The sequence below is a fragment of the Lathamus discolor genome, chromosome 11 (genome assembly GCF_037157495.1).
Source record: "Lathamus discolor isolate bLatDis1 chromosome 11, bLatDis1.hap1, whole genome shotgun sequence".
NCBI classification, from domain to species: domain Eukaryota; kingdom Metazoa; phylum Chordata; class Aves; order Psittaciformes; family Psittacidae; genus Lathamus; species Lathamus discolor.
Genome location: NC_088894.1, coordinates 8,328,425 through 8,341,396, shown reverse-complemented (window position 1 = coordinate 8,341,396; position 12,972 = coordinate 8,328,425). Strand labels below are relative to the sequence as shown.

The 12,972-nt window shown below is 40.8% G+C and overlaps 1 protein-coding gene across 3 annotated transcripts in view; it reads left to right on the top strand.

The window, feature by feature from the left end:
- The window catches only part of BCAS1 (brain enriched myelin associated protein 1), a 52,905-nt gene that overhangs the window by 4,875 nt on the left and 35,058 nt on the right, over positions 1-12,972 (top strand). For 2 of the 3 annotated variants that reach the window (XM_065691688.1, XM_065691689.1), the window contains exons 1-3: positions 422-526; positions 633-714; positions 9,631-10,187. In XM_065691688.1, coding sequence (XP_065547760.1) covers positions 458-526; positions 633-714; positions 9,631-10,187 — 708 coding nt within the window. In that variant the 5' untranslated portion in view covers positions 422-457. Of the gene's footprint in view, positions 1-421; positions 527-632; positions 715-9,630; positions 10,188-12,972 lie in introns of those variants that run through there. The other variant, XM_065691686.1, reaches the window with a different exon arrangement.

The window sequence follows — 12,972 nt, the reverse complement described above, 5'->3', positions numbered from 1 at the left end:
CTCTTTTCTCTCTCTTTTTCTTTTTAACTGAAACCAACCAAACATATAAAACTTTGCCAAGCCACTTTGATTTATTAATCTATTTTGGTCTTTTTCACTTTATTCTGCTACTAACTCCATGTTACTATCTACTCAGTCTTAATAGATGATGCAGGTGTGATTGCACCCCATTTTCCTCAACAAACAAGGAATGTGTGTTAGGTTGTACCGGGTTTGGTGAGCAGCTGAGAGCCCCTGTGCATAATTGGGTTGAGTAAGGATGGTTGGTGCAGCTTTGTGATTGTAAGGGCAGGTGCCTTGGGGAAAGCAGGTGGTGTTTACTAGGAATTGAAGCAGTCTGTCATCATTGGCTGGCTCTTAATTTGAGTTAGGCAGGAAAATCATACCTATGTGAAAGAAAAGGTTGGTTGAGGGGTTTGTTGTTTTTTCCATCCCTTTTCTCCATCTTACAGGAGCTATGGGGAATACAATCAGCATCCCAGAGAGAGCTGAAGAAGACAACACATGCACAGTAAAGAGCTATCAGGTAAGCAAGAACTGTCCACTCTGTATATCTCTGGTTATTACATATTGTAATTTATTAAATCCTATAATGTACCCAGCCCCATGAACTGTATGTTTTGCTATTTCAGGCTCTATCTGAATCTCCTGACGATATCAAGAATGGATCTGTTGCATTTGTTCAGGCTCATTATCCTGCAATGAATGGTGAAGGTACGTACTGGGTGGCATGTTTGTACTTATTTTGCCACAAGACAGGCAGAGAGAGGTTTATGCTGGCGCAGGAGTAAATACTGGTGCATGGTCTCAAATTAAGACGAGCCCATTTAACAGCTCTTCCTTGTGGATCAGTATGTGTGGCTCTTTAGAAGCCTGAAAGCTTAAAGATAATGAATGGTAAAACAGGAAAACATTTCCCAAGTCCTCTGGAGTAACTGTTGAGACTGAAGTGTATGTGCTGTTGGTTAGGCTGCTTTCCTTTGCCAAACCCTTCTCTGGTCGCAGTGGCAGCAACTCTGGGGCTATACAGAGACCAGGCTGTTATTGGGAGAGCCACTGCAATATTCTGTTTATAAAAGAAATCAGCAATGTGCTCTGGACTTAAGGGTCTATCCCCAGATTGTCTATTAATGATGCCTAAAGATAGGCTTCTACAAAGATTTGAAGAAGCGGAGTATCTTGGTATGGATAGAGAAGGTAAAACAGTAAAGGGCCAGAGAAATTACTATTGTCACATTGCTCTGGTAACACTGATCTGCTTACCAATGAACCTCACTTGGTTCAAGTTTCATAAGGAGCTTGGGGAAGGCAATTCAAGGGATGCCTGAGGTCGGCACAGCAGCTCATTCTGCTGCTCTGCCATGATTCTGAAGGGTGCTGACCCAGGCCGCTACAACATTGAGCGTAACAAATGGTGATGAAATCAGGCAAGCCCAAAAGAAATGTGATAAATTATTGAAATCCCAGAGTAACAGTGTATTGAGATGACAAAGGGAATAAGGGAGTAGGAAGCTGTTGGAGGTGGGAATGGGACTTTTTTTAGTGTCTGCGACAAAAGACGTCCTTCTGACACATTGTGTGCACTCAGCCTTCTGGGGGTGGCTTGAGCAGTTTAATAAAAGGATGTTTTTCAAAATTCTTTGCAAGCTGGTTACAAAAACTGAAATAAAACTTAGAATAAAATCCAGATCCTTGCTACGTGCTCTCATCCCCAAGTTTGCACAGCCTTAAAAGCCACCTCTGCACTTCTGTTGTGACACCGCAGTTCTGATCTTTTCAGTAGCAATTTCAACAGATGCTATGGTAGAATGTGCGCACCTTTTTGTTCATCTAAACGTTTCCATCTTGTTCTCTGACTTCTGGTCCTGTGTTCCTGAGTCAGTGCATGGCTTTGATTTCAAAGATACCAAATAATTATTTAAGAATTAAATACATATAGGGATGTGATTTTCTGTCCTGTTTTGTCACTTAGAAAAAGTGATTGGCTGGGGACAGTACTGTAAGGTGGTAGGCACTATACCTGTAGGGATGCTGCTCTAGACCTCTAGAGTTTTGTCACTTCTGATCCTGAGCTGGGCCTTAATGGTACCTTTCATATATAGAAATCTCCACTGCAGTCATTTTTGAAGTGGCAGTCCTTCCTGAAGAGAGCAGAGTGTGTCTAATCTGCAGGGAAATCTTCATAAACAAAATATAACTGTGTGGACTGCCTGTGTTTGAGTTCTAGTGACGTTAGGGTACAGCACAGACAGTTATAGAGCTAGGTATATACAGCTGGGAATGCAAGCATGGCCTGACAGCATTATTACTAAAAGGTCAGTCCTATTTACCAGAATTTATTCAAACTGTGTCTCAAGACTAATGTTGTAACCCTGACCACCCCTTTCCTGATGCTCTTATGGGATGTATTAGATATTACTGAACTACTGCCAGGACAAGAAGAGACTTTCAGGGGGGTGATGACTTGTTTCTTTTTCTTTGTATACTAATGAAATAAAATTGATATGGTGCTGCTAAATATGAACTGTGGGTGTTAGTGTAGAAGTTGGATAGTTGGTGGGGGTATGTGTAAATCATTACTCAGTAAGAGAATCCTGTTTCAGACATAGCTGGGTGGTGTTCAGAGCAGGACAGCAACTGGGGTTTTGAGTGATCACATCCAGGGCAGGCTGGACCCTGGGCTGCCCATGGCAAGGTGCCTGTCAGCAGCTGAGCCTCACTTCCACTGCTGATGTCCTGAATACCTGGCGTGAACTACAAGGCCTGAGCATTAAAAATTTGTTTCCAAGTAGTTTTGAGTTGGTATCTCCACACATTCATGGGCAATTGCTCCCATGTGTGTGTCTCCTCACCTTTCAGTGCCTCATTAATTTCACCTTCTATACCTTGTTGGCTTTGGAGCCTTTCTGAGTGGCATTCAGGCAGCATTCATTTGGAGCAGTGAAGTGATGTATCTCTGCAGATTCAGCCAGGTTAATTTTGCCACTCTTTGCCTTGTGATGGGTTTCTTTCTATTTTCAGAATACAATGAAAACCAACAATTCTGTCCAATCTCTGTAAAGAAAAAAGTACTCTTTTATTTAAGAGAATGCTCTCAGCCTGTTACATCCAGTTGAAAAATCTAAGTTCAGGAGCAAACAATTGAAGACTGGTATGTCAATATGCAGACGGTACTGATTACAGTTCAGAATCTCTGTTCCATGGCTAATTTCCTAATGCCATCTACCTATAATAAGTCAGTTTAAGCAGTTGCCTACTAGAAAATAAAAGCTTGTAGCTATGTTTCTGCTAGCGTAAACCAGCAATGCTCTAGGAAGCAAATAAAAGCCAGATGATTTACATTGTCTGAAGACCTAGAAAATAAGTGTACATTTTACTCTTACTACATAAAATGAAGCATATGGCAGTATTTTACTTAAATGGATTACTAAATTAATGTAATTACTAAATCAGTTTAAGTAGCAAGTTGAAGAATTGGACTGTCCTGTGTTGATATTACTTCTATTTTAACTTTATTAATGTTTAAAAAGCTGCTAAAATCATTAACTGTTCAGATATCACTGCAGTCTCACTGGTTTCTGTAATGTAATCAAGGTCCTGGTGCAATAAAAGTGCAAGGGATGTTTGGAGGTAGAAGTTACGCCTATAGAAAATATAGTTGATAGCCTTTCTAAAATGAAATAGTGCAAGTTATATTTAATTTCTAAAATGAATAGTGCAAGTTATTATTTAATAGTCATGAAGTGAGCACTTCTGAAGAAGACAAAAGGGCTGCAAAAAAGCAAGTGAAGCAAGAGGATTTTATTAATAGTGTTAGATGCATGTTTGTGGTCTTTGTCTGGTTAGTTTGCATTTCTGTGATTGCCAGTGATCTGACCATGTGCTGTGCATTAAATGGTATAGTTGATAAATGAGTCTATGAAATCTGTATCTGCTAATATAATGAGAAAAGAATCCAGAGAGTTAACTTAATCTGGCCAGAGGAAGTAATGTTATTTGGAAGAGCCCCGTCACCATCTGCTTCACATCTGGGTGAGCAGATTGGTGACTGGTTCCCTGTGTTTGCTGCTTCTCCTCAAAAAGGCTGACAGATGTGTGGACTTGGGGATTCTTTCCATGACTTGCCTTTCCTGCTCCTATTGATTATCAGGGCTGCAGACATTGCACATCCACCTTCTCCTGTAATGCCATTTAAAGAGCAGTGGTGCCCTTACTGCTACTTCGTGATGTGTTTTGAAAGCAAATGGAGAGCAAACTTGACCCTGGCTTTTCCTAATGTTTTGTGTTTCCTTTTTTGGACTTTAATATAAGTACTTGTTGGACAGCAGGTAAAGGGAAGAAGACCAGAACTAAAAGCCATGTACCTCTGAGATTTGCACTATGCAGAACAGAAACGTATCAGGACAAGATGGGACAATTTTTTGTTTGTTATTTGGGTGGTAATCACATGCAGATTAAAACAATGACCTGCTTATAAAAAGGAAAGAATATGCAAGGAAGAAAAGCTCAGTTTAATGCAACTCCTTTGTTCCAGAGGATAAATCTGAGTAAGCAAATTCTGCTACTAGCCAGTATCTAGCAGAAATCAGTGTACCGCAGTAACTCAATGTGCCTGCAAGGTGTGAAACACAACGCATTGTAGTCTGTTGGGTTTGTGGGGGTTTTATTTTAAAGAATGATTATTGCCATTCCTGCTGTTTGTTTTTCTTCTCTGATTTCTATTCATTTTGATAAATGAGTTAGGTAAATAACAATGCTAGTTAACTTACTGAAACACAATTATTCATAGAGCATAAATATACCGTCAACTTTATTTGCTTGAAGTAGTCAAGCAGGATTGTGGAAGAATACTATATGCCTTTTCTTGTTTAAGAAAGGGGGGAAATATCTTATTTTGAATTCTCTAATGCTTCTGAAAACTGTTATTCACTCTTGTCACAAGTATTTGGGAGTCTCCCCAGCAAACATGAGGTATATTTGAAGATCTGAAAATTCTACAGCTATTGCAGCATTATGACACCAACTCAGTTCTAAATAATGGAAGGAAAAAGTAACTTATGTTATACCTATAAAAATACCAGAAATTAAAAAAATTCACTTTGTTGCTATTTAGTTTTTTAAGGCTAGTATTTGCTGCAGGAATTCATTCAGGGCTATTGTAATTCATTGTGCTGGCTTACACTGATGGATGTCTTAGTGCCAGCTGTTGCCTTGTAGCCCTTAATGGCTCCTTCATGGCCATTTATATCTATTGTCTCCATGATTATCTGAACTCTAGGGAACAAGCTAATGCTGTGGTACTATAATTACATTACTAAGCAAAATACCTGTTTCTAACTGGCTTGTATTCAAAATAGCCAAAGCTACTAAAACCATGTTTGTAGCTGGTTATTTTTTCTACTGACAAATGTAAAAACATTTTCTCCTGGCATTTATTTTCTGCCATGTTCCCATACTGGTGGCCTACAGGAGGAGATGTCTCTGCTGAAGACCTTGGTAATTCAAGTTGTCCTTCACTCAACAGCTAAAAATTACTTGCACTATGAAAGAGTCAGGATAAATGCCAGCATAAAACATCACAGGACCTTATTTTACCTGTTTCCTATGTGTAAGTATTAGACATGAGGGTGCATGTAACTGCTGAAACCAGACTAACAATCAAAGGCTAAGGAAAAGGAGCATGTTTTAAGAAAGCAAGGATTTAACTTGGGCAAATTGAGCATCAAAAATAGATGCTTACTGAGTATGTGGCTTAGGCTGTTGCCAGGTGTCCAAAGAGCAAACTAAGATTCAGAGAGAGCCAGGAAGAGTGGGGAAGGCAATCTGGAAGTGCTGGACAGGAATGATCCTGGTTCCACTTGAGGGAGTTTGGCTGCAATCCGTTCTGTGCACCAGGCTGAAGTCTGGTTATACTCCCATTGATTAGCAAAAGCAAATCAGCTGAAAAAAGCTTGGTTAGCATTTTTGTGTTGGACTGGTGGCTCTTAACTTCCTTTCATGTCAGCCGCATCCTCAGTATTCCTATCCCCATTTGCTGTTCCCTCTGGCTGAATGCTGCATCTTGGTCCCAAACCCATGGGAAATAGGTGCTTCACTGCTAGCATTCTACACTGATGCTTTGAGCCCTGCTGCCTGCCCATGGAGTCTGGGCACCCTGGGTCCCATAGAGAAAGAAATAATTCCACACCTATATAGTCAGTGCATCTCACATGGTCATCTTGAAGCCTGTGCTCACCATAAGGCTTTGTCTGTTATAACATTTTATCTGCTGGCTCTGTTTATTAGAACCTAAGCACTTGCTTTTCAAAATGCAGTGCTAATTCTGCAGACTTGGTCGCATTCTGTGTCAGCAAACTTAGTGCTGTTCTTCATCCACAGCCTATGGAAGTGCTTAAAATGCTGAAGTCTAGGATACAAAAGGAAGGGGGAGAAAGTCTGTCAGCAATTACTTCTGAGCAGGGAAATGGTATTGACATAATACTGCACTAACCATTACTCATTTCTGTAGAGTTTTTATTAAAGAAAAAATTGGTTTAATCTAGCAAATTTCACAGTAAATAATCTTATTTTGCATATGCTCTTACAGAAGAGAGGCTATGTGCAGCCATAGCATTGCCTTTCAATATGCTGATAAAGTGAAGCTAAAGGAAGGACAAATCTGCACTGTGACTGTCTCTTATTAAATACTTGAAAGGGAAATGCCTGTGTAGTAGTAGTATGAAATGCAATCTTGCAGCAGTGCTGTAAATTGTATATTGATTTTAGTTTCAGAGCAGTTATTAATCTCATTAAGTGAGCAGCTTTGATCTACTTGCAGACCTGGCCTAGAATTTAGGATGTTTTGCTTCTATCCTTAATTCTGCCTCTGGAATGTGGAATAATTTTGGAAAGAATGGCATGTCTGTGTCTCTAAAAACAAAAATATAATGCACTTTTCATCCAAGTACTGCCATTTCAAAGCCTTTCTCCTTCATAATTTGCTGGGAATACAGCATGAGTCAAGTTCTTGTGTTCATCCCACCACAGCAGCATCTCCTTCCTGGTGGTGGGATCTGCATTGCCTGGTGTCTGAGCAGTTTGAACTGTTTTGACACAAGAGACATGCTGCAGAGCTCATGCTGGTGATATTTTCCAGGTCTTTCATTCCTTCCATGATAATTAGAGATAAAAGGAGCTTGATAGGTTCATGAGCTGCTTTTCGGTTGGTCAGTTTTCTTAATGATGAGCTTATATTCCTATTTTTATACTAAAGGCAGTTTTCCTGTGCATTTTTTTTTTTATCTGTTACATAAAGCAGAAGTTTAGCATCTATTACAATTATTTTCCAATGGATATTGTTTCTGCTTTCTTTAGCTGGGGGTTTGCTTTTTGATTCCTTCCCAAGTTTCCAACTATAATTAGAACTCAATGCTTCCCTTTTTTCATGTATTACTACAGGAGACTTAGGAAACTATAACTGATACTTAGTGGCCTTGACTGAAGAGCTGAATAGGTCGTTGGGCAGCTACTTATTTGTACCTTTTCTTTGCATGTCAGTACACTGAAATAAGTACTCATGAAATATTGCAGAATATTATTATCAAAGGGTCTTGCCAGTGTGAGTTGTTTTCTCACATAAATAGCAACAGAGAGAATTCAGGGGAAGAAATTTTCTCTATTAGAGTGCACACAAAGGAATAAAAATCTATTTACCTGGACAGAACAGGTTGTACTGAGGCACTCTGGTTCCTTTGTGTGCTTGAATATGACCAAAACACAGTAAGAAAGCAGCAAACGTCATGTTAAGGTTAGAAGTGAAGAAGTTAGGAGCCAGCTCCCCAGCAGCTGGTAAAATGCTGGCTGCAATTGGGTCCTGCCACCACAGCCCTTGCTTTGTCCCCTCTGCTGCTGCCAGTGTTTCAGTCAAGTCGCTTGAGGCTCATGCTGGCACTTCTCACCTCTATGGTTTATGGAAGCTCCCACCTCCTGCCAGTCAGGACCAGCCCTGAGCTATGAAGCAGGGGTCTAGCAGGGATGCTCAGTCACAGAGTTAAGGCTGTGGGGAAGGGGATGACACAGCTGGATGCCGGATCTCTATTCTGCATTTCCCGGGGACATGACCAGGGACTCTGGGCGCTGCCGCAGGGGGACAGTATCAAAGGGATGCAGGGATGTGTTATACAGCATCTGCTGATGTTTGTGTGGTGTTAAGCAAAATCTTTCAGGGGGTGGAACATTCGGATAATTTTGCTGTGAAGAGCTGAGGGGTAGTATTGGAAGCTGTGATCTACAGATATTCTGCTTTCCTTACCTTAAAAAGGAAACTGAACACTGCAGGTCTGTGCTGTGAAAGGCAGGTGTTTGAGTCAGGATGTGTTGGCATCTGGGGTTTTATTGCTGTTAAAGTAAAATGTGAAGGCATAATATTGACTAGACTATTGCAATTATAATTTGAAATAATTTCAATTTTCCACCAAACCTGTCAATTTTAAAATTGTAATTTAGCAAGTCAGACTGAGACTGTCAGGTTTTCACTTGCAATGAAGCTGATCTACATCCATCCTTGAAATCTGTGGTGATGATTGACAGAGAAATCAGATCTATATTCTAGTCAAAGTAGGGAAGAGAAGCTCATCTGAGGAGAAGCTGTGAGGCTTACCTCTTAACAAGCCTCCTCTTGTTTACTGGGGTTTCACACCACACCATCTGTGATTCAGTCTCCCATCCACAAAGCATATACAGTGCTGTATTTTCTTGTCTCTTGTTTCTTTTGTCTTCCGTAAAGCAGGAGCCTTCTCCTGTCTGCATACAGTGTTGGGGACTTTCACCTCAGTTCTGTTATCAAAGTGCCATTGTAATATCAAATCATAACATATACTTTACAGATGAAAGATTTTTTCACATCTGAAGTGTGACTGTCAAGGGAAAATTATCTGTGAGAATGTGGTGGGGGGTGGAAATGTGATTAAGAGCAGTTTGTGGGTAAGAAGAGTCAGAAACACAAGGATAAGAAGCCTGGCTCAGATGTGATTTATAAGTATTCCAATCAGGCTTAAGCTAACCTACAGACAATAGAGAAGTGCAAGTAGAAACTGCACTATGGAGAGCAGGCAACAAGGCAGATTACTGGACAAATGAGTTATGACTGCAAAACCCTGTGAGGAGTTTGGCAAGCCAAGAAACAAGATCAATCCTTGCAGTTTCCACCCTTTTTTCCCATTCAGCTTTGACAGAGGAAAGTGTAATATATTAATATAACTTTGTCTCAAGTTTTACCTGCACCTCACTACTTTAATCTTTATTGGAAGTAAAATATCCTCAGCATGTCCACTGGGCTTGGCAGTCAAACACCTGGGCTGCTACCTGACTTTGGCAGTTGAGAGGAGACTGAAGAACATTAAACTTACACTGACTTCAATGAGGAGTGACAGGGAAGAAAATCACACAGGCAGGTCTGATCAGTGAGTGGCAGCTTGTATTTAGCACAGGAAGACAACGGGGTCTGTCAAGAAGATGCACTCTGTGTAGTCCTCCCAGAGGCTCCACATCTCAATTAGTTTATTAAAGAGCGAGGTCTCCATAATTAATTGTACAACTGATATAACTCCTTTGCTGTGCTGGATAATTACAGTTCTATGCTTCTGTTTGTAGTGGATGCAAAGGCAAGTGTTGCACAGGATAATGTGGCCGTTTCTTCCCCCAAGACAATGGAGCAGAGCCTCGGGAGCGCTGCCAGCAGAGCTCTGCCATCTGCTAAACCCCGCTCTGTCTTTGCGTTTGCCTGGTCTGTACCAGGGCGTACCGAAGATCCAGCTACGGATTCATCAGTTGGAGCGGGGAAACTTGATGTCAGCTCGGAGGCACCCGGAGTGAACAAAGCACCAAGTGACAGCACGGAGGTTCCCCCGGCAGCTGGGTGGGAGGAAGGAGCACATAAAAACCTGACCCAGGCCCCAGTGGCACCATCCCTTCATGACATCGGTCTCGTGGCATCGGTGACACCTGAGGGAGAGGATGCAGCTGCCTCAAAGCCAAAACAAGTAACCTTCTTTGACAGGATCTTCAAGCTGGAGAAGGGAAAGGAAAGGAGTAAAGCGCAAATTGATACCCAGGAGGAAAGGCAGACTTCAGACCTTCCTGACGGGCATATCACAGTGAAAGAGACTGCTGGATTACAGAGCACGTCAAACAGTGTCCCACAGGGGAAGGCAAGTGCTTGAGTAGGAATATCCATTTCAGTGCTAATGAAACCTCTTAGAAATATTACTAGTACGGGACAACGTAATGCCGTGATGCTGTGTGAATGAGTCGGTGTTGTGGGGTGGCTGAATAGAGGTATGGGAGAGGAACCTAAAGCGGAGTGGGAATAGTTCTGATGCCTGCCTCATGACTAAATGCTGCCATCTGACCTCGAGTTTAAATTCACTTGTAATCCTCTGCAAGGTCTGGGCAAGATAACTGTGTTCATGCTTCAATTGCCAGGATGATGAACAGCAGTCTGCTATGAGTGAAAGCAAAAATACCTGAAACTAAATTGTTTCTTGTGGTTTAGAAGCTTGGAGTTTGACACTGGACGGTTTTACAGTAGTTCTCTTGTATGTTTTGTGCCATTCTTAAAGTAGTCACTCTTCAGCAATAGCTGCTTGTTGCATGCCCTACATAACAGGGTAAGGAATATTATGCAGTAGCAACTTTTGCATTCTTAGCTATTGTGATCTTATTCTTTCTGCAGTCAAGGAAACATGGTCCCTTAGAATTGATTTTACAGGATGAAAACATGATATAAGAAATTAACTTGCCTCAAAGCACGTTACTCAGAGGAGCTGAAAACAGACCTGGGTTTAGATTTTGCGCTTCCTGCGAAGTTTGATATCAGCAAATATACTCTAGGATTAATTTTCAAGTGATTATCTATTGAAAAAAGCCCATCCTGCAGATGGGGATAAGTGTCACAACTTGTATTAGCTCTGCTGGAGAGGTGTCAGCAGGCACTAATTGGTGATCTAGCTCAAATACTGTCCAACGTCGGGAGCAGTAGGGAGAAACTAGCTGCATGGCTCCCTCATCACAATCTGTAAACGCCATTTTAATAGTAACTGCGTTTGTTGGCCTTGTGCGGGCTTACAAATAAGACAGCTGTATGATTGGTAGTGCTTTGAATAGTACTGAATGTGTTTCACAAGATGCTCACTGCTTGCACTGATGACGTTGCAAGATGTGCCCAAAAGTCTCTTAAATTTCAGTTCTGCCTTGTCTCCTCTATCTTGTGCTTCCTCCCATTTGAAGATCATATTTCTTACATAAATTGTGATATTTTTCTGAAGTAATTTGTAAGACTGAACAGTTGCATTTTTCACTATTGCCCTTCAGAAGCAGCACCCATCACTGGTATTTCAGGCAGCTATATATGCGCATTTAAAGAGTCTGTAGTCTCAACCTAGCAGCATATCAAGTCATTCACTACATAAACAGAACAGGGTGCATAATTCAGAATGAATAACCTATTCAGTGAATACTGATACTTCTGTCTACAGATTATAAGACTGAAGCTTTTCAACACTGTAAATTCCTGCAGATATTTTTGACTAATACACACAAAGAATAGCCTTTCCTGGGACTCACAAGAATTCTTACTCTTACAATTAAATGCAGAATTCATTATTTTCTGTTTTGCCATGACCGCAAACTACAAAGTGCGAAAGGTCACAGTTTGTGCTGCTAAAGTGATAGAGTGTGAGACTCTAATGGAATAGCAGTCTGATGCAGCTTTAACCACAAGTCAGAGTTAAACATTTGCTGGTAGCAAATAGTTATGTTGGGAAAGCTCAGCTAAGCACATGTTTATAACAAGCAATAGGACAAGGTAACCTAAGCCTTTTTCTGCCGTTTTAAACAGATATTGGAAGCATTCTCTCAGAGAAAGTTTTTTCTATCAATAACGCCTTGCTTTCTCATTAGTTCTGAATCTCTGCTCCAGTCCTCAGCTTACATCTATCACATCCTGAACCTTGCTAATGGAAACAACCTGGAAATCCTGGGCACTCATCAGCTGTAGGGTGTGTTTGTTATGTGTGTGTTTGCAGGATCCTAGCCCACACAACAGCTTTTGACATGCTTGAGGACAGGTCTCCCATCTTAAAGCTGTACCACAAAAAAATCTTTTGAGGACTCATAATCAGGTTTGAGTTGCTCAGAGTAAATGAATGGCAGAACTGTATCACAGGAGAGAGTGAAAATGTAACCTTATCCTTAATTTTCTGGAGTATTTCTATCTTTGATTCTTCAAATATGAAACGGAATAGATGTTCAGCACAGAAGTTAAGGACCTTTTCTGGGAAAAATAAGGTCCCTTCTAACCCAAACCATTCTGTGATTAAGCACTGCTGATATGTTGTCAAACTAACTTCATTTCTAAAACAAAGGCTGTGATTCTGCCTTGCAGCACAGTTGCCTTCTGTTCCCACTGAAGTTGCTGGTTCTCCTGTAGCTGGGAGAATGACCAAGTCTAATTTAATTGCTGTTACTGTAGTAACTACAAACTGTTACCAAATAATCGTACTAAAAATCCAGATATTGCTGCCAACAATTTCTTCCCCCCCCCCCTTTTTTTTTTGTGGATTATGATTTGTAGTATCTGTAGAAGCTAAAAGCAAAGCAAAGTTTCCCTGAATTGAGTGCCAGCACAAAACAAACAGCATTGCTGGTAAGTAAGAGAGAGGCTCCACAGTTGTAGCTTAAGAGCTGCACAAACATTCTGTGTTTGGTGAACCACTCTTTATTTTTGTGGTCTACAAAACTACATTCAGAACACAGCATAATTAAAACAAGGACAGAATTCATGAATTCATGAAGCATTTACTATGTAAGCCAAAGAAAAGATAAATTATATGCCTGAAATGTTTCACTGAGCCATGATTCATACAAACAAAAGTGCTGGCAAGGATACATTCTTTTGCTATGTTTTTCTAATGACTGAACTGAAACTACAGTATA